At 64.8% G+C, this 21,514-nt stretch overlaps 1 protein-coding gene across 1 annotated transcript in view; it reads left to right on the top strand.

Moving 5' to 3' along the window:
- The first annotated feature begins 7,590 nt into the window (after positions 1 to 7,590).
- The window catches only part of CACNA1I (calcium voltage-gated channel subunit alpha1 I), a 77,996-nt gene continuing 64,072 nt past the window's right edge, over positions 7,591 to 21,514 (top strand). Inside the window, exon 1 of the mRNA XM_062201947.1 lies at positions 7,591 to 7,820. Coding sequence (XP_062057931.1) covers positions 7,591 to 7,820 — 230 coding nt within the window. The remainder of the gene's footprint in view (positions 7,821 to 21,514) is intronic.

Genomic DNA, 21,514 nt, shown 5'->3' with positions numbered 1-21,514 from the left:
CTTCTGCCATCACCACGGAGACGAGGGAGGGGAAGCCAGTGGGGATGGGTGACGAAAGGACAGGGTGACGCTGAGCAGGGCCAGAGGCCGGGGCTGAAATCCCGAGGGGACGAGAAGAGGGAAGGGACGGGCCCTGGCAATGCGCTGGGCAGGCCTGGCCCCAAGCCCGCGCGCCTCCCACCGCCCTGGGGAGCCGGCCCCACGCAGTGTCCTTCCCCGGCTTCTAGGCGCTGCCTCCGCCGCTCCGGGCACCACCACAGACGGCTAGGGGGAGGGGCCGGAGGCTCCTCCTCCTTGCTTTGGCCGCGTTGCTGCCCCCTCTCCACTCTGCCCGCCCACCCGCCGCACAGAGCCCTCCCCTTCTCCTTGCCCCCATTCCCGGAGCTTCCGCGAGGGCTGGGGGTGCCATAAGCCCCCTGCGCTGACCCTCCCTTGACCTTGGGTGCGGAGGAGCGGGCGGAGGTCGTGCGAGCTCCCCCACCCCCCAACCCCGGCCTGTCCCACCCGCTCTGGCTGGCTCTGGACAGCCTGCCCCGCGTGAGTAGTTGCCGGCGATGCCGGGATGCAGCCTCTGTGCTTCTGGGCCCAGATTCCACCCGCCCTCCACCTCCCCTGCCCAGCCCTCTGCCGTCTTCGGTGTGCCCCCCACCCCGCCTCAGCCCTCAGGAGGGGGCTCCCCGGCGCCCCGTCCCTGCCCCCAGCCCAGTGCCACTAAGGCAAGGGGCCGGGCTCTTGAGCCGGTTCTGGGCTGGCGTCTGTCTCCCCATCACTGCCTTGTTCTGATTCCCCAGCCCCCTGCTCCGGGTGCTCACAAACCGAGTCTGGAACGAGAGACCCCACCGGGCTGCGGGGCGAGCCCAGCGAGGGGGGTGCCCTGCCTGTCTGCGCTCCCCATTCCCCCGCCTCTCCTCTCTGACCCCTTCCTCCCCTGGCCTCTTTGCTGAAGTGGCTTTGCTTCCTGCCTGTCCCGGGGACGCGCCCCTGCCTTAGCACCCTCACCAACCCTGTGCCCCTGGAGTCGGGTGGCTGGGCTGGGTGTCCGGAGACCCCCCACCCCACCCCGTATCGGCCTGTGCCCTGCCCACCGTGGGCGCATGGACTATGGGCCTCCGTGAATGGCCGGGCGTGGGAGTCCGCGGGGCTGGGAGCCGCGGGTCTGTGGGTGTGTGCCTGTGGCTTCCTGGGTCTGAGGATGTGCCGTGGGCCTGTGGATTCTGTGAGCCAGGAAGGTGCGGATTGACTGGCTCCCTGTGGCTGGCAGCCGAACGAGGGAAGCAAACAAGGCTCATCCTTGTCTGGCCGCCTCCCCTCTTCCCTGAGCACCTACTTGAGTCTTCGCTCGCTCTCCCCCCAGTGCCTGGCCCGTGTGTGCCCAGCCCTGTGCTGGTCACTGTGGGACACAGATCTGTCCCCTTGGAGCCTCAAGCCTGGAGGAGAGGCCCCGGGCCTCCCCTGGCAGGTGCTTCCTGGGGACACGGCCACGAGTGCTGGCTTCCTCCCATGCGTGGGAGCGGAGAACGCAGGCTGGGTTGGATCCGAGGCGGTGACACAGGTGTGTGGACACATCTGAGCCGGCGCAGGCACATTTGGAGCTCGCTGAGCACGAGGGGAGTAGAAGGTTGTGCCGCAGAGCGCTCTCCGGGGCAGCACTGGCCCTGCCTCCCAGTGTCCTCTGCCCTCAGAGGCCCTGCGTGTGGCTGGGCACCCCTCCTGGACGCTGGCCAGGGCCGTGTGGCTACTGAGGAGTGCATTAGGGTCCCTGTGTGCTGCCCACTGCCCGTGCTGCTCCCCCCTGGGCTGGGGGCTCGGGCAGCTCCTGTCCCCTGTTGGGACAGAGACACACAAGGCCACGGTCATGGCCTTGAGAGAGTCACTTTGCAACACAGCGGCAGCCGATTCGTGCAGACTGAGGATCCTAGAGGACCCCTGGGCGGCTCAGAAGCGTCTCTTCCGTGCCTGGTGTGGGGCCTCCGACAGCAAGGCTGGTTTTGTTCCGTTAGGGAACTTCGCAGATCTCCATCCCGGTTTGGGAGGGAGCGAACGCAGCCTGCTGGGGCTGTGTGCCGTGGGCTGGGACCCTGGATCCCTGAGCCAGTGCTTCTCCCGCGGGAATGGGCTCCCTCCCAGCACGCTGCCCCCGATTTGTCAGCCAAGGTGAGACCCAAGGCCCTAATTACTGCAGAGGGAGTAAAACCCATCAGCAGAGGCGCCTGCCGGCAGACGCTCAGACACGCGGGTGGGGTGCCAGCGCTCGTCACAGGGCCGGCAGCTGCCGGGGCAGGGACAAGCGGCCATGGCAGGGCGCAGACACGTCCAAGGGCACGGGCATCCTGGCCTCGCAGCCCTGCAAACGATAACCTGGGGTCAGGCCACCCAGCTCCAAATGGCAGCTCCTTCCCGAAGTAGCTCCTGACCGGAGCCTCTGGGTGCCTGAGTTTCCTCATTTGTCGAGTGGACGGGGCCCGTGCCGAGGCGCCTGGCGCACCGTGAGTGCTCGCATGCTGTTGTGGTGACTGTGGTTAGCACGGTGGGAGGGGCTCCCGGTCCAGGAAGGCGGCTGATGGGCCCGGGAGCGATGGGAGAGCGAAGGAGGGAGCCGAGGTTTGTGACAGGTCACGAACCTGGAGCCTACGCGTCCCGTGGCCGCTGTTTAGGCTGGAGAAGCCGTAGCTACTTGGCTCAGCTTCTCTGAGGAGGGCCTGAGGGGCTTGGGGACCCCTGTGCCCTAGCGTGTGCGTGTGTGTGTCTGCGTTCTGTGTGCGTGTGTGAGCAGGGTGTCCGTCTCGGGGGCTCTCAGTCCGCACCGAGAGAGGCCTCGCCTGCAGCATCAGGCAGGTGACCTGGCTGTCCCACCCCTGTGCTTCCCACAATCTGGTCCTTCCCGGGGCCCTGGAGGGTGGGCGGACTCCAGCCTGCCTGGGGAGGGGTCCCAGGGAGGCAGACGGTGTGGGATGGTTGAGGGCTCTGGTGACAAGAGGCCCGGGGCAGATGCGGCTCGGGGTGGGCGGGCTGTCTGCAGGGCTGTCATGCGGAAGAGGGAGCAGACAGGGGAGGTTCCCGGGGCTCTGAGCTGCCGGCTGGGAGCTTCTGGGAGGCTGTGTGGCTGAGGACCACCAGATGCAGGCTCCATGGGAGTGGGCGCCGTGACGTGCCTCGTGTGCGTGTGAGCAGGTGTGTGTGTGTGTGTGCGTGTGTGCACGGGTCCCTGACCTCTGCTTGTGACTTAGGGTGGTAGTGGATCAGCCACTTCCAGGGCCCCGTTCTTTCCCGAGGTTCCCTGTCTGAAGGTCTGACCCTGTGTCCCCTGGATCCTGGGAGCTCGCGCCGCCGAGGCTGTTGGGCGCAGGGGCTGCGTGGGAGCCTGGCGTCGGGTGGCGTTGACCAGCCCGTCCTCGCAACTGCCTGGCCACTGCAGGAGGGCTGTGACTTCATGTTGGAGGCAGGGCAGCCGGGGCCCCCAGTGCTGTCACGTGCCAGGGTGGCTCGGTGTCAGAGCTGGGATTGGACACAGTGCCCAGGCCCTGGAGGGCCACGCCATAGGTTCTAGGAGGAGTGCAGCCGGTGCCCCTGTTCCCTGAGGCTCCGACGGCTGTGAGACGTTCTGATTGTGAGAGTCCCGGTCCTCGCGGTCCCCAGGGAGTCACTGCTTGTTCTCCCAGCCGCGTGGGAGTTGATGAAGGGGTAACCAAATTGCTTACCTGTGCGAAGCCCGGGGTCCAGGCAGCCTTCCCTGTAACTGGATGGTCCGTGTTAGGGCTTGGGAGTGGACCGACCTGAGCTGGGACTGCAACTCTGCCCTGTCCCAGCCGAGTGACCTGGGGCACTGTTGGCTTCCTGCACCGGGAGGGAAGTGAGAATGAAGATGATGTGCGAGCCACGGGGCTGTGGTGACACAGATCGTGCCCAGAAAGCCCTCTGGTGTTGCCCGATGGCGGTGCTGGTGGTGGTGATGATGGTGATGATGGTAGTGATGGTGGTAGTGGTGGTGGTGATCATGGTGGTGGTGGTGATGGTGATCATGGTGGTGATGGTGGTAGTGGTGGTGGTGATCATGGTGGTGGTGGTGATGGTGATAATGGTAATGGTGATGGTGGTGATGGTGATGGTAGTGGTGGTGGTGATGGTGGTGATGGTAATGATGGTGACAGTGGGGATGGTGATGGTGGTGATGGTGATGATGGTGATGGTGGTGGTGATAGTGATGATAGTAATTTGATGGTGGTGATGGTGATGGTGGTGGTGGTGGTGATGGTGATGGTGGAGATGATGGTGATGGTAATGGTGGTGATCATGGTGGTGATCATGGTGGTGGTTGTGATGGTGATAATGGTAATGGTGATGGTGATGGTGGTGATGGTAGTGATGGTGATGGTGGTAGTGGTGGTGGTGGTCATGGTGGTGGTGGTGATGGTGATAATGGTAATGGTGATGGTGGTGATGGTGATGGTAGTGGTGGTGGTGATGGTGATGGTGGAGATGATGGTGATGGTAATGGTGGTGATGATGGTGGTGATCATGGTGGTGGTCGTGATGGTGATAATGGTGATGGTGATGGTGGTGATGGTAGTGATGGTGATGGTGGTAGTGGTGGTGGTGGTCATGGTGGTGGTGGTGATGGTGATAATGGTAATGGTGATGTTGGTGATGGTGGTGATAGTGATGATAGTAATTTGATGGTGGTGGTGATAATGGTGATGGGAATGGTGGTGGTGATGGTGATGATAGTAATTCGATGGTGGTAGTGGTAATGGTGATGGTGGTGATGGTGGTGATGGTGATGGTGGGGATGGTGATGGGGATGGTGGTGGTAGTGGTGATGATGGTAATGGTGGTGGTGATGGTGGTGATGGAAGAGGGACGACCTGGCCAGGAGTCCCTGGCCATGGCATAGCTGGTCCCATGCACGCTGGGGCACTGGCCTTCATGGGCCCCAGAAGCGGCTTCCCGTGCATATTACATTACGTTGCTTCACCCCAGGGGCCTGCTGAAACTTAACTTTGCAGAGAGGGAAACCGGGCTCCAAGGGGCCGGTGCAGTCAGCAAGGGGGCTGTGTGTATTCTAGACACAGTGGGCTCTGCCCCTGCCCCTGCTCGTGGTGGCCTGTCCAGTTGCCACACCTCTGCCTGGTGTGGAGGGAGCACTAGGGTTAGGTCCTGGGAGCACCTGCCGGAGGAGACTCGGCCCTAGAGGCTCTGAGTGCGAATCTGCTGATGCCGCCCCCCAAAGCGAGGCCTCTCCTCCCTGAGTCTGTGTCTGCAGGGTGGGGCGCAGGGGCACAGGCAGCTGGGGTCAAGCTGGGCCACAGACGCAAGAAAGAAGGGATTCGGGGCTGGCCTTGGGGGCTTTGGCGTGGGGAGTGAGTCAGAGGGAGGTGGCCTGGGCAACTGCTGGGCAGCAGGTCAGAGGGTGGAGGCCGGGTGGTGGAGCTGCTGGTGGTCTGGGTGGTGATAGTGTCCAGAGGCCTCTGGTCAGAGGCAGGGACACAGAGAATCTGTTTTGTTCAGGGGCGAGAGAGATAAACAGCAAGTGAGTCTTAGGTGGGCTGAGCTGGTGTGTGGTCCCCCAGGCCTGGGCAGCTCTGGGCACCTGTTGGCTGCAGGAGAACTCTGGGGCCAGTGCCAGGTTGACTCTGACCTCTGGTGTGTCCCCTTGTCCCGCCTGCACAGCAGCCAGGCCAGGCCACCCGGGGGCTCCTGTCTCCTCCTGGCCCCCTCTTCTGTGTCCCTGCCCCTGCCATGCCCTGTCCCCACTCTAACCCCTCATTGGCCCCGGGGCTCCTGTCGCCCCCTCTCTGTGGCTCATGTGGGGCCTGTCACTCTCTGCAGTCTCACCTGCTCCCTGGCTTCTTCACCTCCCAGCACTTTCTTATTCATTTAATCAACAAATATTCACTGAGCACTTAGTATGCTCCACGCGTGGTTCCGGGCACTGGGGATAGGGCAGTGAGTGAAACAAGCCATAGTTCCTGTTCTACAGTTTTTGTTTTTTTTTTCCCCTGGACTGGGGAGACAGACACCTGGCCACAGAACTAGAAATACATAAATTACAGGGTATGTCTGATGGCGACAAGAGCGATGGAAAAGCGGAGAGGGTTGACGGCTCGTTCTCTTACGTAGCCTGGAGCCTGCTCCCTTCCTGCATATAGTCCGAGCTCACTGACCACATGAGCACGGAGGGCCTGGGCGGCTGGAGGGGAGCATGGGACAGCCTGCGGGGAGGTCTGGCCACCCTCGGACCAGGGAGGTCCACTCCGGCCGGTGCAGCGAGTGGTGGGCCCTGAGGCCGCACAGCGGTGGGCAGACCCAGAGCCCCCCGTGGAGGGTGTCAGCAGCCCGGGGTGATGGACACACAGTGGCCGGAGCTTATGTAAGGCTGCATGGCTGGGTTTCTGGAACCAAGAGCAAAACCTGGAGCTCAGGAGAGAACTCCGGCTCCCTGGCCAGCGGGCAGAGTGGCAGGAAGGGCCAGCTCCTGCCCGCCGGCCCCGGGAGCCACAGCAGTGGCCCAGCGCAGCAGCTCCGGGCAGCTGGGCTGGGTGGGCGTCAGGGCTGTGGGCCTCATCTCGCACTCCCACTGCCCAGCCTGGCACTGTTAGGCTCCAGGGCTCAGGGCACCCCAGCAGACACGGCTGCAGCGACTGGTAGCCTCCTGGGAGCGGTGGGGCTTCTCCCCGCACCCTGCTATGAGCCGGCTTGGCGAGGCCACCACCAGTTGTCACGCAGTGGGTCTGGGGGCTGGGGCTGGGGCTCTGGCCTCTCAGCAGTGCCTGGTTCTGCTCCGGGCTCAGGGTGTGACCTTGTCAGGCCACTTCATTCTCTGGGCCTCCGTGTCTCGATCTGTACAATGGGCTTAACAGCCCTGCTGAGCCGAGCAGGCCCAGATGCGCCTCGGAGTGGGAGTCAGGGCCGCTGGGTGGCGCGTGGGTCCAGCAGGAAGTGAAAACGCGGGGCTCCTGGATGCAAAGCTAAGAATTTCAAGTCGGTGACAGCGCAGCTGGGGTGACAAAGCCGGGAAGCTGGCCCTGACCGTAGTTCGGCTCTGCTGCCTCTTGGCCGTGGGTCTGCCCTGTGCCGCCACTGGGTCTCACTCTCACCATCTCTGGGCTGTCGGCCCTGGCAGGCGGGGGGTGGGTGGGAGGTCCATGCGTCGAGGGCTCGGGTGTGCCTTCCTCCGGGAAGCCTGTGGTGATTCCTTCCCGGCTCCAGGGGTCCCACGGGTGTCTGATTCCTTAGTGCCCAGCTTTCCTGTTGTAGCATGCATTGTCCTGGCGTTGTCTGTCTTTGCAATAACCTTCCTCTCTTTCCTTGCAAGTTTTCCTTGCTTTTGATGATGCAATAAATACACAACTCCAGTCTTGCTGGGAAAATAAAAAGGCCCGTCCCAGGGTCGTCCCAGGAAGGGGTTCTTTCCCCGGCTCCTCGTTAGCGGAAACCGAGGTCGACCAGATCTATGACCACTGGTTTGGGAGCAGATTCCCCCGGGCTGTGGCTGGGCCCCCAGCTCCTCCCTGCCGGCTGATCCTGCAGCCTGGGCCCGCCCCCACCACGCACCCCTGTCTGTCTCCCCAGGGCTCCCTGCTCAGCGCTGACATGGCTGAGAGCGCCTTGCCGCCCTCGTCTGCCACAGCCCCGGCCGCTGAGCCGGAAGTCACGGAGCAGCCGGGGCCCCGCAGCCCCCCTCCGTCCCCTCCAGGCTTGGAGGAGCCCCTGGATGGAGCTGATCCTGACGTCCCACACCCAGACCTGGCTCCTGTGGCCTTCTTCTGCCTGCGCCAGACCACCAGCCCCCGGAACTGGTGCATCAAGATGGTCTGCAACCCATATCCTTTGTTGGGGCCGGCCTTGGCCGGGCGCTGTCTGCGCACGCCGGGAGACCTGAGGCCTGGGTGAGGCTGCTGGGCCCTGGTGGTGGTGAGCGAGCTCGAGGCGCAGAGGTCCGACCACGGAGGACCTGATGCCCACTGATGCGAAGGTTCTGGAAGTTGCTGATGGCTGCGGGGCCGGGCCGGTGGCTGGCAGGCTCGGAGCCCTTGGACGTGAGCCCGGGTCTGCTGTGGGGCTGGGGGCGCAGATAAATCAGATCCTGGCTCAGCGCCCAGCGACTGAGCCCTCTGATGGCCGGCGACCACACGGGTGATGGGAGTGGGGAGGAGGGAGCGAGGGCTGAGCTGTTGCGCCTCCTCACACCTTCCTGCCTCCTGGGCTCCTGTCCCCGCCCCTCCTGCTCAGACACGCTCTGCTCCGTCCGTGTTCTTCCGGGGCCACGGACTCCTGAGCCTCACCCGGAACAGAGGTTGCTCCCTGGTGCTTCTGGGAGCCGGGGCGTCCAAGGTGGAAGGGGCTGCGTGTGGCGAGGCCCCGGTGCTGCCTCATCCCACGTGGGGAGCAGAGGGGCGAGCGAGAGTCGCCTGAGACGTCCACGCCCGCCCATTCCCGAGGGTGGGGCCCCGTGACGTGGCCCCCTCCTAGAGGCCCCTCACCGAGTGTCCAGCTCACAAACTCGGGCACCCACTTGGCCCTAGCCAGTCCCCTGATGGTTTCTCACCGGCCTGGAGGTCAGAGCCAAGTCCTGACCCAGCCCCGGGCCCACTTCCCACCGCTGTGCTCCTCCAGGCCGTGGCGCCCCCTCCCCGGGGAAGCCTTCTGTGATCCCCCCTCAGGCTCTCCGTTTTCTGGCATGTCTTGTTGTGAATTTATTTATTTATTATATATTTGAAAGGCAGAGTGACGACACGGTGGGGAGAGAGAGAGAGAGAGAGAGATCTTCATCCACGCGTTTACTCCCCAGATGCCTACAACGGCCAAGGCTGGGCCAGGCTGAAGCTGGGAGCCAGGGACTCCATCTGGGTCTCCCAGTGGGTGGCAGGAACTTAATTACTTGGACCATCATCCTCTGCTTCCCAGGCGCAGTAGCAGGGAGCTGGACTGGAAACAGAGCGGCCAGGACTCGAATCTGCACCCGGTGTTGGGTGCCGGCGTCACAGGTGGCTGTGCCACAGCGCCACCCAGTGGCTGCGGAATTCCTTCCCCTGATGCTTGTTTCCCGGGCGCCTCCAGGTGGCCAGGGCAGGGACCGAGCCTCTCCTGTGCACCGCAGGACCCCAGCCACGGCTCAGCGGCTGGGCATGGTGGGCGCTCCCTGCAGGGGGGCGGGTAGGGGCGTCTGGCTGAGCCCGCACTCAGGAATGGTGGAGGGGGAGAGGGAGGGGAGGCCGGAGGGCATTGCAGGCCTGGGCAAGAGGGCACTGGAGGCAGGGCGGTGCCATGTGGCGGGCAGGCCTGGCCCGCTGTGTGAGGAGCCGGGCTGTCTCCAGGGCGGTGGGGAGCCTGCCTGTGGCTTGGACCGTGGAACGGAGCCCGGACTGAGTGCTGGGGCTTGAGGCTCCCTAGGGCAGGTGGGGGCGGTGGTGAGTCAGCCGCCAGGGATGCCCGGGACGCTGGCGGGGGAGTAGCAGTGCCCGAGCCCCGGCGGTGCTGGGCCCTGGAGCTCCAACTCTTGGAAGCCAGGGGGTGCCCCTGAGAGTGGGCGGTGTGCACGGCTGGGTGTCACTTGGCCGCCCTGTCTGTGAGACGGCTTGGAGGTCTCAGGCGTGGCCAGAGGGTCCTCGTTAGTGGCTGAGTTTCCCAACAGTCACTCTGGCGCTTACCCTTGGGACGCAGAGCTGGTGTGGCCCGGGGAGTCCTCCTGGGGGGGATGAAGGGCGGGGACAGTTTTAGTACAGAGTACTGGGGAGACCCCCAGGGCCTGCAGCCTGCGAGGAGGGTGGCCAGGCCGCAGAAGGGCCAGGCAGACAACGGAACAGAGACAGACCGTGGGGCAGGTCCGGCTCTGCAACTTGGTGCTGTGTGGCCTTCAGGAAGTCACTTGGCCTCTCTGAGCTGCCGCGGGTCAGGGTGGGGGGTGGTGTTCTGGGCTGGAGGCAGGGGCAGGGCTCAGGCAGAGCTGGCCCGGGGGTGACGGAGAGGCCCGTGGACGAGTTGGCCTGGGTCCCGTCCACTGTGTGTGGCTTTGGAAGAGGGAGTGGATAGGACGCTGGGCACAGCCAGCCAAGCTCGCTGGGGAGGGAGGTCCCCACTGAGGCACGGCAGGCACCCTCGGGCCTGGCTACCAGGAGGGTCCTCCTGGTGTTTCACGTTTCTGGGTTGCTGGGCAGTCCCAGGCTCACTCATCTCCACCCTCAGGGCATGTGAGTCGCCGCCTGGCGTTGGGGCTGGCCCGGGGAGGGGTCTCTCCACGCCAGGAGCTGCTCGGGGAGGGGGCTCCCACAGAGCCCCGTGGCCCGAGGCTGCCGAGGCGGGGCCGGGGTGGTTCAGGTCTCGCTGGGACCTCTGGGATTCAGAGGCGGCAGAAGCTGGACACTCAGGCTGCACACTTCAGGGTCTGGTCCCAGGTCCCAGGTCCCAGGTTCAAGGTTGAGATGTGAGCCGCAGCGATGCTACAACTTGGCGCTCCTGTCACTCAAGACTGCGGCATTCTGCCTTGCAGGGAGCCAGCGAGCCCGAGGTCAGGCGGCGGAGCTGGGCGCTGCGGCTGCTGGGCTGCAGGGCTGAGATGCTGCGGCTGAGTTGGGGCGGGCGGGGAGGCCCGGGAGCTCAGGAGACCTTGGCAGCGCGGGGTGTGGGGGGAGTCAGGCTGGCTTTGGGTCTGGAGATGGGGTGTGGCGGTGCCTCTGGGGGCGGGATTGGCCCTGGGGGTGTGGCAGGGTTCAGGCTGTGGGATAGCCCTGTCCTTGGCCGCTAGGAGGGAAGTATTAGTGGTATTAGCCCCTCCATCACCGCGACCCTCTCTGCGTGTCCAAACCGGGCAGAGGGCTGTCCCATGGAGACGGGAGTGGGGCCCCTGTGGATGCCAGGGTTGGCTGAGTGGGAGCGGCTCTAGGGGCTGTCCGTCCAGGAGGGGCCGGGCCGTGGGGGAGTCCAGCCCCATCAGTTTCCCTCCTTGTACCCACCCTCCCCCCTGCCGCCCAGCGCGTCCCCGGTGCCGAGAGGCCCTGGCTCGGAGCCAGCCGCTTTTTGGAGCTTGGTGCTCCCTGACTCAGCTCCTCACCGGGCCCTGAGTCACATCTGACTCACTGGAGAGCCTGCAGGCTGCTGCGACCCTCGCTGGGTGTCGGCCCCGCTCCTGCCCGGCCTGGGCCTCGGGCCTGTTTGACGTGCCGGGGCGGGGGTCGGGGGAGATGGCGTGTTTGACTCATGGCGGGGCGGGGACCTGAGTCAGACCCGGGGGCTGGTTCTGCCCCCTGCTGGCTTGCTGTGTGACCATGGGCTACTTCCTTAACCTCCGTGAGCCCCACCTGTCCAGCGGGGGTGGCGCTGGCCTTCCACGGCTACACAGCACGGGAGGCGAAGGGGCAGTGGAGCTTTGTAGACCGGAACGTCAGCCACACATGCAGTTATCACCATGCCTGTCCGAGAGGTGACCAGGGCCCGCAGGTACAGCTGAGTCAACACGGCTGGCGGTAGATTCGGTAAGACTTGGGGACAGGTCCCTGAATAGAACATAACACCTTCGGAGTGCATTGTCTCCAGGGGAAATCAGATCCAATCTCTGTTCCTTAGGTGAATCCGTGTGGGTTTTGTCGCTGGTGTCCCTGCCCTGGTCACTGCAGACATTGCTAATCAATCATGGCAACCTCCAGCAGGGTGGCCCTGGCAGCCATGACTAATCCATCGGAAGCCTATTTTCCACCCTAGATGAGACTTCCAGAGCCTTCCTGAGCCTCAGTCTTCTCATCTCTATAATGGGGAGATTAATGAGGCTTAGAGAGATTCCTGCAAGGCATCCTGCAGCGCGTCCCCCACAGAAGAGGCAGGGACGATCGGGGAGCCGCATGTGCTGTTCCCAGTGCTTTGCCGTGTGATGGCTGTTAACCCTCATAACCGCCCCGGGAGGGGGGACGCCCTCAAAGATCCATTTCACAGATGAGGAAGGTGAGGTGCACAGAGGTTGAGTAACTTTTATCTGGGGTTGCACAGCCAGGATGTGGCAGAGCTGGGATGAACACCCTGATTTCTCTGAGCCCCCAGGCCTGGCTTTTGTCCAGGACACGGCTGCCACCCAAGACAGAGGGCTTGCTTTGCTGCAGCCAGCGGCCGGGCGGGAGTCCCCCGTCCCCAGCTCTGCGGCGGCCTCTCTGTGGCCTGCCTGGGGCCCCTCCCCTCCCCAGCCTGCTCCCGGGCGGAGCCCGGCTCCTGCGGCAGTGGGAGGCAGCCATGCGTGGTGGGGCAGCCAGTGGGCTGTGAAGGCCTCCTGGCTGCTCCAGGGAGGCTGGGGCGCCTGCGCCAGTCTGGCCGGGAGGCGGGAGCCACAGCCGCCCAGCGACCTTGGACAAGTCCGCCCCCACGCGTGTCCTCGGTCTCCCTGTCTGCAGGATGGGGAGAGCCGGCAGCGAGGGCTGGAAAGGGCTTCCTGGGCCCCCATTCCCTGCCAGCCCCCTGGGGGCTGTGCCCTGTGCCCCTGGGTCTCACCTGTGCTCCCTGGCCGGGCTCCGGCATGTGTCTGCCGGGGCTGGGGCCGGCAGGTGTTCCGGCATCCACGTGGCCGTCTGGTTCTGGCTGAGCACCTGGCCCAGGCCACCTTCTCTTGGGCTCCGTGACCTGGGCTGTCACTGGGTAGGAAGGGGCCGGGGCTCAGCGTATGTGTCAGGGTGTGCACGCTCTCCTCTCTCACCCCAGTCCTGGGAGCCTCACTGAGCCGTCCCCGACTGTGCGGTGTGCCAGGCACTGCGTGGGGGACATGGCTGTGACCATTTGTCGTGGGGATGCTTCCCCGGGGGCCGGCATGAGGCGCCTGTGGGTTGTGGTGAGACGGGTCGGTGGCCCAGGCACAGGTCCCGGTGCCTTGGGAGGAGGGGACACAGAGGTGTCCCTGGGGCCTGCGGCTTGTCATTGCCCTGTGAATGATGATCTGCTCCTGGCTTCTTGGCCGGCTGGGTGTGGATCAGCCCCTTGCCCTCATCAAACCTCGGTTTGTCCATCTGTGAAATGGGGGCCGCAGAGACCCTGGGTGAGAGGGGTCAGAGGTAGAACGAGCAGGCAGGGCAGGCACAGGCAGGTGCCGGGTGGCAGTGGGGGCTGGCGACGGAGCTGGCGGGGGCCTGGGCGGCTGGGCGGCTGGGCAGCTGGGTAACTGTGTCCTGGCCGTGGTCTGAGAGGCCTGGGGACTGCTAGGGTGGGGATGTGCTGTCCCCAGAAGTTGGCGGAGGGAGACCTGGGAATATGGTGTGGGAGCGATGAGGCCACCAGTGCGGAAGAGCCTGCTCCCCTGCCCCAGTCATGTAGTCCATCCCCCTGCCTCTGCGCAGGCTGCCTCGGCACTGCACCACGGGTCTGAGCCCACTGAGCGAAGTCCTCTAGAACCCCCTGGAGCGTCTCCCTTTTAAAAAAAATTATTATTTTTTATTTGACAGGCAGAGTTAGAGAGAAGAGACAGAGAGAGAGGGGTCTTTCATCTACTGGTTCACTCCCCAAAAGCCGCAATGGCCGGGGCTGGGCCAGGCTGAATCCAGGAGCCAGGAACTTCTACCAGGTCTCCCATGCGGGTGCAGGGCCCAAGCACGTGGGCCATCCTCCACTGCCTTCCCAGGCCACAGCAGAGAGCTGGATGGGAAGTGGAGCAGCCTGGTCTCGAACCAGTGTCCATGTGGGATGCCCTGGAGGCTCCTCCTTGATCTGTCCTTGGCCCCTCCTGCCCTCCCCTTGCAGTAGAGAGAGCCCTGGACCAGGAGACCACAGCCCTGCCACCTGGGCCCTGGGCCCACCGCCCACTCCCGCCTCGGGCCTGGGCTTCCTGTGGGTGGTGCCGGAAGCGGAGTTTCTCAGGCTGTGTGCAGGCGGGGCTGTGCGGCCCTCGCCCTGCCTCCTTCACTCCTTAATTGCTTTAACGCTTCTGGGCCCAGAATCGTCTCGTTTACCTGGACTCGAGGCCCCCGCGGCCTGGTTCTCCCCCAGCCCAGGCCTGTTCCCCGCGCGTTTCCTGCTCTGAGGCTCCGGCTCACTCCTGGGCCTGCACCTGCTGTGCCCTCATCTCCACCCCAGAAGGCCCAGCGTCCACACTGCCCTCGGACCCCCACCCCAGCCCTGTGCCAGCCCCTCCCTGCCCCCCAGCGGCCCCTGGCTCCTCCCCCGGGGCTGGGAGGGCAGGGGGTTCTGAGGAGGGGCGGGGGCCCTCCCCCTCCAGCCCTGTCCTAACGGCCCCGTCCAGACGGACGCAGGCATCGCTGGAAGCAGCCGCGTGTGTGGGAAATTGTCCTCCTCTCCATCTGGTGTGGAGAAGGTTGTTTTTCTCAGAAATAAAAGTCAGCACCAAGTGCGTCTCCCAGGGTGCGCGGGGTGGCCAGAGTGGACGCTGCGTTCTCATTGGCCAGCAAGGCAGGCCAGGTGACCAATCGGAGGAGGCTACCCAGGCCAGGGGGCGGGTCTGACCCCAGGGCAGCCTCAGGTGCCCGTGCACGGAGATTTCTGTAGAAAGGACCCCTGCAGGTGGGGAGGCAGCCTCTGGCCCAGCCTGGGCACCTGCTGAAGCCCACCAGGGCGAGGGGGTGATTGACCTGGGGCTTGCTGCTTGCACTTGACCTGGCGCACCCTGGGCGGGCACTGAAGGGCGCCCAGCGGGGATGGGACAAGGGCACGGTCACTCCTGGAGTAGGATGAAGGATGCTTGAGGGCGGGAACCTGGGGCTGGGGGCTGGGCGGGAGTTCCTGCTGCTGCTGCTCTCCGGGGATTGGTCACCGAGTGACTCAGAGAGTGTAGGGAGGCCCTGCTCTGTGCTGGACAGGGATCTGACCCCAGGCGAGGCGAGCCCAGGGCTGCCCAGCCACGTCGGGTGGAGCCACAGCACAGCAGGCCTGGGCGCCCGGCGCTGAGCTCAGCCTGAGGGAGGAGTCCCCAGCCTGATGGGGGAGGCAGAGTCCACTCTTGAGCGGTGAAATGGGGTACAGGTTGGGCAGAGCGACCCTTAGGGGACGGCAGGTCCACTCGTCCTGGCTGGGGTGTGGTAGCCTTGGCCACAGGGAAGGGGGAGACGTGGGGGGGCATCCTGGCTGTGGGAGCAGCTGGGTAAAGGCTCAGCTGAGTGCGGGGTTACCGGGGATGCTGATAACAGCCTGGGGTGTGGGCTGGGGCAGGACAGGGACGGAGGACAAGGACAGGACATTTGGGGTCCAGATTCTGGAGAGCTGGGGGACAAGGGGCCTACTATGTGCAGGGTGCACCCTTTCTTCCTGGCAGCTCAGCCGGCTTGGGACATGGCCCACCTGACAGACCAGGGCCTGGGAGGTGACCAGCCAGTGTGGCCCTCAGCTGGTTGAGGGCGAGGCAGCTGCTCCTGGGGGCAGGGGCTGGCCACATGATGGGATTTTCTCATCTGTCCTTCCGGGGCGGAAGCCGGCTCTGACCTGCACCTCACGACCCTGCACGGAGACGCGTGGCCTCGTGTGCTTCCCCTGGGGGAGAAATGGGTGCATCTTTCTGATCGGTGGCATGTCTTCCCGCCGCTCTCCCCACATCCCTTTCACGATCCACCCCCTCTGGGTGTGTGCTGTGTGATGCTGGGCAAACAGCCGGGCCCCTCTGAGCGCTGGCTTGCATCCATCAGAGAAAGGAGGGAGGCTTGGCCCACGGTGGGGGAGGGCGGGGGGTGCTGAGCCAGGTGGAGGTGGGGAGGTGGGGTGCCACAGCTGCCCCGTGTCCCTGGCAGGGCCCCACTGTGTCGCCGGAGGGCGCTGAGGGTGGCTCACCGTTCCAAGGGCAAGCTTGGTTGGTCCCAGGCCAGTGAGCCCTGCTGTCTGGGTTGGGGAGGGGGTGGGGCTGTGTCTGTGATTGTCAGTGGGGGTGATCCTGCCCCCTGGCCCTCGGGGGACACTGACAGCGTCTGGGACGTTGTTTGGTGGTCACAACACGGGCGCCGCGCTGCTGCTTTCCAGCGGGATGAGCCCAGTGTCCTCCAGCACACAGCACATCCGCTCCCCCCGGCATGACCGGGCCCAGTGTGGAGAAAGCGGGGGCTCAGGCTCTGTGAGATCAGTGGAGTGTGGGCTCGGGCTGTGTGTGTCGGGGGCCCGGGACGAAGCGGGCCTCTCTGGAGGAGGAGCAGGGGTGCTGCCGCGTGCCCACCCGAAGGGCTCCCTGTGGCCGCAGGGACGTGGCTGTGATTCCTGGAGCTGCTGTTCACCATGTGTCATATGCCCGCCTGTCTTGCCCTGTACCCAGCCGCCCACCCGTCTCCAACACAGCCAGCCACTCGTCCATCTACCTTGGCTCCCTCCCACCTTCATTTGCTTTATCTGCTCATCCATCTGTCCATCCATCCATCTGCCTGTCCATCCATCCGCCTGTCCATCCATCCGTCCGTCTGTCCATCCATCCGCCCGTCCATCCATCCGTCCGTCTGTCCGCCCGTCCGTCTGTCCATCCATCCATCTGCTCGTCCATCCATCCGTCCGTCTGTCCATCCATCCATCCGCCTGTCCATCCACCCGTCCGTCTGTCCATCCATCCATCCGCCTGTCCATCCGTCCGTCCATCCATCCGCTCGTCCATCCATCCGTCCGTCTGTCCATCCATCCATCCGCCTGTCCATCCATCCGTCCGTCTGTCCATCCATCCGTCCATCTGTCCATCCATCACCCACCCAGCTATGTATTTAGCCGTGGTTCCATCTCCAGCCACTCACCTGTCTCCTGCCCCTTCACCCATCCAACCCTTCGTCCACCTCTCCCATCCATCTGCCCATTCACTGCCTATTGGCCCTTCTACCCCAAAGGCCCATCCCGGCCTCCTAGCTGCTCACTGGTCGGCCATGCCCTCATCCAGGCGTGCACCAAATGCTTGGTGCTCACTCCCTCCCCCACTTGTCAGTCACCCTGCCACCTGCTGAGTGCACGGAGGTTAGGGACTGGCGTCCTGGAAGGAGAGGGCTCAGCTCTGCCAGTGCTGCCGGCCCGATGGGCGCGTGTGCAGACGCCTGGTGCCTTGTGTGAGTGTGTGCAGAGCACGGGGGGCTGAGTCTCCGTGTAACTGCACATGCGTGTGTGGGGATGGTGTGGTGGAAGACAGGGTCCCCGTGGAGGCTGAGGGACAGTCCCCCTCCCTGTGTCACCCTCACCCCGCCCGTCGGTGTCTGCTCGTGGCCTTGCCTTCAGCCTGGGTGCCCGGAGGCACTGGGCCAAGTGCCGAGCCAGGCCTCAGTGATGGCGGTGGGTAAGCGAGCGATGAGTGATGGGTGCTCCGGGGGAGGGGAGAGGGCTTGCAGGGTGGGAGGGCGGCTGCTTGTTGCCTCCAGGTGACAGGGACCTCACTCCCCGCCGAGGCTGCCAATGCCGCTGCAGACAGGGCTCTGAGTGCGAGACGGCTGCGCCCTGCCCCTGAACGACACAGACTGTCTGGGGGCAGAGGCCTGCGTCCGCCAGTGGCTGCTGGAACATGGACCACACAGGGCACCCTGGGCGCCAGCACGAGGCGTCTACACCCCTGCCTCGGCGCTGAGATGTCTACACCCCTGCCTCAGCACTGAGGTGGGGTGGGCTCCTGAGGTTGGGGCGGCCATGGGCGATGGGAACAGCCCCCACCCCCGCCCAGCGGCGCCTGGCCCTTCCCTCCAGCGGTGGCTGGCAGGACTTCTGTCCCACGGACCCCCGCCGGGGGCTTCTTCCCCGCCGGCAGCCCCATTTCCTCCCCGCCACCTCCCCAGTCCACTGTCCGCGCTGGGCACCACAGCTTGCTGGGCATCTGGGAATCGGAGACTTGGGCCGGGTCCAGTGAGTTTCCACGTGGTGGGAACACCAGGAAATGGGGTTGGGGCCAGGGACAAGGAAGGAGGGGAGGATGAGTGAGCTCGCCACCCTGTCCCCGCCCCGTCCAAAGGGATCACAGCCCACCACGACCCACAACCCAGGAGCTAAACCGGCCAGCGCTGGCGGGGCCCTTGCACGTGGGGATCGGCCCATGGCTGGAGGTGTGCAAGCAGAGGGAGACCCAGGCCCGCTCACCCCTAGGGGGCCGCTCACTCGGTGGGCCGGTTTGGGTTCCTGCTCGTGCTGTGTCCTCTTGGGCAAGTGCTGCCGTCTCTGGGCCTCGGTTCTCCTGACTGCAAAGTGGGTGTGATGGTGTTGGCCACGCCCATCTCCCACAGCTGCCGGCTGCCGCGGGCGTGTGACTACCGTCACCCAGGAAGCACTTCCTCCTCCGCCACCCAGTTACCGCTAGCTGAGCTGCTCCACTGAAGGTTCGCTTTGCCTGGCCTTGAACTTCATGGGATTCAGACTCATCTGCTCTGGCCTTTAGAACTCGAGGAGACTCACCCATGTTGTGGGCGTGTGTCTGTGCAGTTTGTTCTTTTTCTGGGCCGACTAGTATTCCACCAGAAGATGCACCCCCCAAGCCGGCTTCTCACCCTCAACACCGATGACATTAGGGGTTTGGGTAATTCTTCACTGCGGGGGTGTGGGCTGCCCTGTGCCTAGGGGGATGTTTCCCAGCATCCCTGGCCATGTCCCACCAGAGGCCAGCTCCTGGCCTGGTCAAGTTGAAACAGCCAAGAATGTCCCCAGACACAGGTGTGCCCGAGGGGACAGCCCCGCTCCCCGCTGGACTCCCTGCCCTCTGCCTTCTCTTGTTGATGCACCCGTGGTCGGGCCGTTAGCAGCGATATGGCCAGGAGTGTTCCGGACCGGACCTATCTGGGGACTCAGGTTAGCATTTCTCCCAGGCACACAGCCAGGGCGGCCTGCGGGTGGCTGTTGAGGTCCACAGTGACTGCTGCCCGCAATGATGGGTTCATGAATGAATGAATGAATGAGTGTCCTCTGGAAGCCCCAGGCCCAGGACGTAGTGGACGTGCCTCTGACGGCAGCACACGTCGCCGCGGAGCCCTGGACTGGGACACGCTCAGGCATCTCAGGGCCCCGCTGCACAGGCCAGGTATACAGCAGGTGCTCCACGGATGCCTGAGGGGCTGGCCCGTGAACTGGGGCTGGGGACTTGGGGCCTGTGAGGGCCCCGGCCTGAGCTCCCGACTGGCGGCCCCGGGGAGGCCTGCTCTGCTTCCCAGCTCCCGGTCTGGAAGGGTGCAGCCTTAGCCCCTTCCTGCGCTGGGTTTCTTTGGACAGCAGAGACGGACCCTGGGAAATGCATCAGATTTCAGATTTGACAAAAATAAAAACAAACTTGGCCGCCTCTGCCAAGCCCGGCACTCCCGCCCCCACTCGGCTCCCAGAGCCTTCTGGGCCCCCCCCCCGCCCACACCCCCCACCTCCCGGGGACCTGACTGTCAGCCGGCCCCGCAGGAGGAGGGCAGTGGTCGCCATGGTAACCACAGGCCTCTGGCTGGCTCCTGGAGAGGCGGCTGCCCCGCGGGGCCCTCCCCGGGCACCCAGCGTCGGGGGCTGCTCCTCCACGCGGCCACTCTCTGGGAACTGGCAGGGGCGAGGGGGCTGGGGGTCAGGGTGCTTCCTGCCGGCCCTCTGTGTGTCTGGGGGCCCCTGTGGCAGACAGCCCCTCCCACTGCCTCCTGCTGAATACGCCTTTGTCACAGCATGGCAGGGGCTGGAACGTGCCCCCTTTGGGACCTCACTGGATCCTCCCTCAGCAGGGGCACAGCCAGGCTCATCATGGCCCAGGCCGACCTCCCCTGGCCTGGCTGGGGAGGTCCTCGGGCGGGGAGACAGGGTGGGTGAGAGGAGAAAGCCGATACTCTGCCCAGTGCCCGTCGCTGGGGCCCTTGTGTCCCAGCTCCCAGCCGCTGGCGGCCGAGCGCGTGGTTGACAACACGGGATTTGAAGCGAGCGGTGGTCCCCGTCCTGCCCCTGCCGCCCGCCTGGCCCTGGACCAGCACTTGCTGCCTTGTTTCTTCATCTGTGAGATGGGGGTAGCAGTAGGATCCGCCAGTCTGGGGGACTTCGCTGTGGTTCCGGGCCGACCCTGCTCATAACCAGGCCCCAACAGGCTGGCGGATTTTCGTTTTATTCTTTTAATTTCCGTTTATTTATTTGAGAAGCAGAGAGACTTCCATCCCCTGGTTCGTGCCTCAAAGACCCGGCCGGAACCAGGAGCCCAGTCCAGGTCCCCGACGCGGGTGGCGGGAGCTGGGATGCGGGCTGGGACGCAGGCCCCTCGCCCACCTAGGCGGATGTTTTTGGAAAGGCGCAGTGAGTGGCACGCAGCCAGGCAGACGTCCGTCAGGAGGGCCCGTCGCCGCGTCTCTGTGTTCTGCTCCAGGGGAGAGCACGTGACGGGCAGGTGCTGCTGGCGAGGGATTCCCGCTACCGGCCTGGCGAGGTGGCTTTTTTTTTTTTTTTTTCCTGAAAAATGTGAGACCCCTGGCCTTGTTGTAAGAGAGGTGGATAGAGAGAGGGGCTCTCTCTGCTGGGTACCACCTGTCCCAAGGGCCGATGGCTGCTGGGCTCCGGGTTCCGGGGTCTCCTGGCTGCGTGCTCGGGGTTGGTTGTAAAGTTGGAGTGAGATGCTGCGTGGTGGATGATCAGAAAGCTCCTTGGCAAACGAGCTCCCCGGAACACTGGAGGACCCTTAGGAAATGTGTGCGCTCGTTACCATCATTCCTGTTAACCTGTTGCCTGGCATACAGTGGGCACTCAATATATGCTCACTAATAAATGCTCGGCCGTAAGGCCCCGCTTCTGAGGACCTTGGGAGGTGTGAGCTGGGCTCCGGGGCTGGGAAGTGGGGGTGCAGGCTGCTCGGGAGGGCTTTCTGAAGTGGGGTGGGGGGCCGAGGCACTGCCGGGGCTGTGCAGCCACTAGGGACCGTTTGGTGGGTTTTCCTGAGGCCTGGCTGTCGGGGCTGGCATTGCCTGCACAGGCAGCTGCCCGATTGGCTCGCCATTGATCTCCGTCTGCATCCCTCAGGGCCCTAGTTAGTTGGAGATGAGCACTGTGTGGCCATTCCCAGGGAGCTGCAGGTGCAACATGGCTGTGGCGCTGGGACCCCTGGCGGGGGAGGAGTCTGCTGTGTCGCCTCTGCTCTGGGCTCGCTGGGTGCTTGGGCAGCTACGTGCCCCTGTGTTTCCCACGGGTGCCTTGGAGGCTCGGCCAGGCTGCTGTGTGACAGAGTGACACAGACAGGAGGGTGACGTGAGCTGGGAGCGGGGCTGGGCCCCGATCGCACGGCCTCAGATGCCAGGCGGGGGTTTTGAGCCTCCTCATGGGAGGCAGTGGGGGGCACCGAAGACGCCCTGCCCTCACGGGGTGGGCACTCGCGCTCCCAGAACTACTGTACTGCCCTCTGGGGTGTCTCCTCCCCACCCTCAGACCATCCCGGGAGCACTGCTGTGCCGGCCCGTGCTCCCCAGGGGCTCCTCCTGGCTTGTGAGTGATGCTGGGGTGTTTGCCGCTGGGCCTCCCCCCGCAGCCTCCTGCCCACCACGCCGTGGCTGCTTCCGCTTCAAGGAGGGCTGGCGCCTTTGATCCGGGAGCCAGTGGGGAGCGTGTCGGGAGCTGCGGGCAGTGACGCCGGCTCTGGGCCGGCTTCTGAGCCCCGTGGGCTCTTGGAAGGGGCCCA

The sequence above is a fragment of the Lepus europaeus genome, chromosome 10, assembly GCF_033115175.1.
Source record: "Lepus europaeus isolate LE1 chromosome 10, mLepTim1.pri, whole genome shotgun sequence".
NCBI lineage: Eukaryota > Metazoa > Chordata > Mammalia > Lagomorpha > Leporidae > Lepus > Lepus europaeus.
The sequence above is the reverse complement of the archived record's forward strand: the minus strand, read 5'-3'. Positions and strand labels throughout refer to the sequence as shown.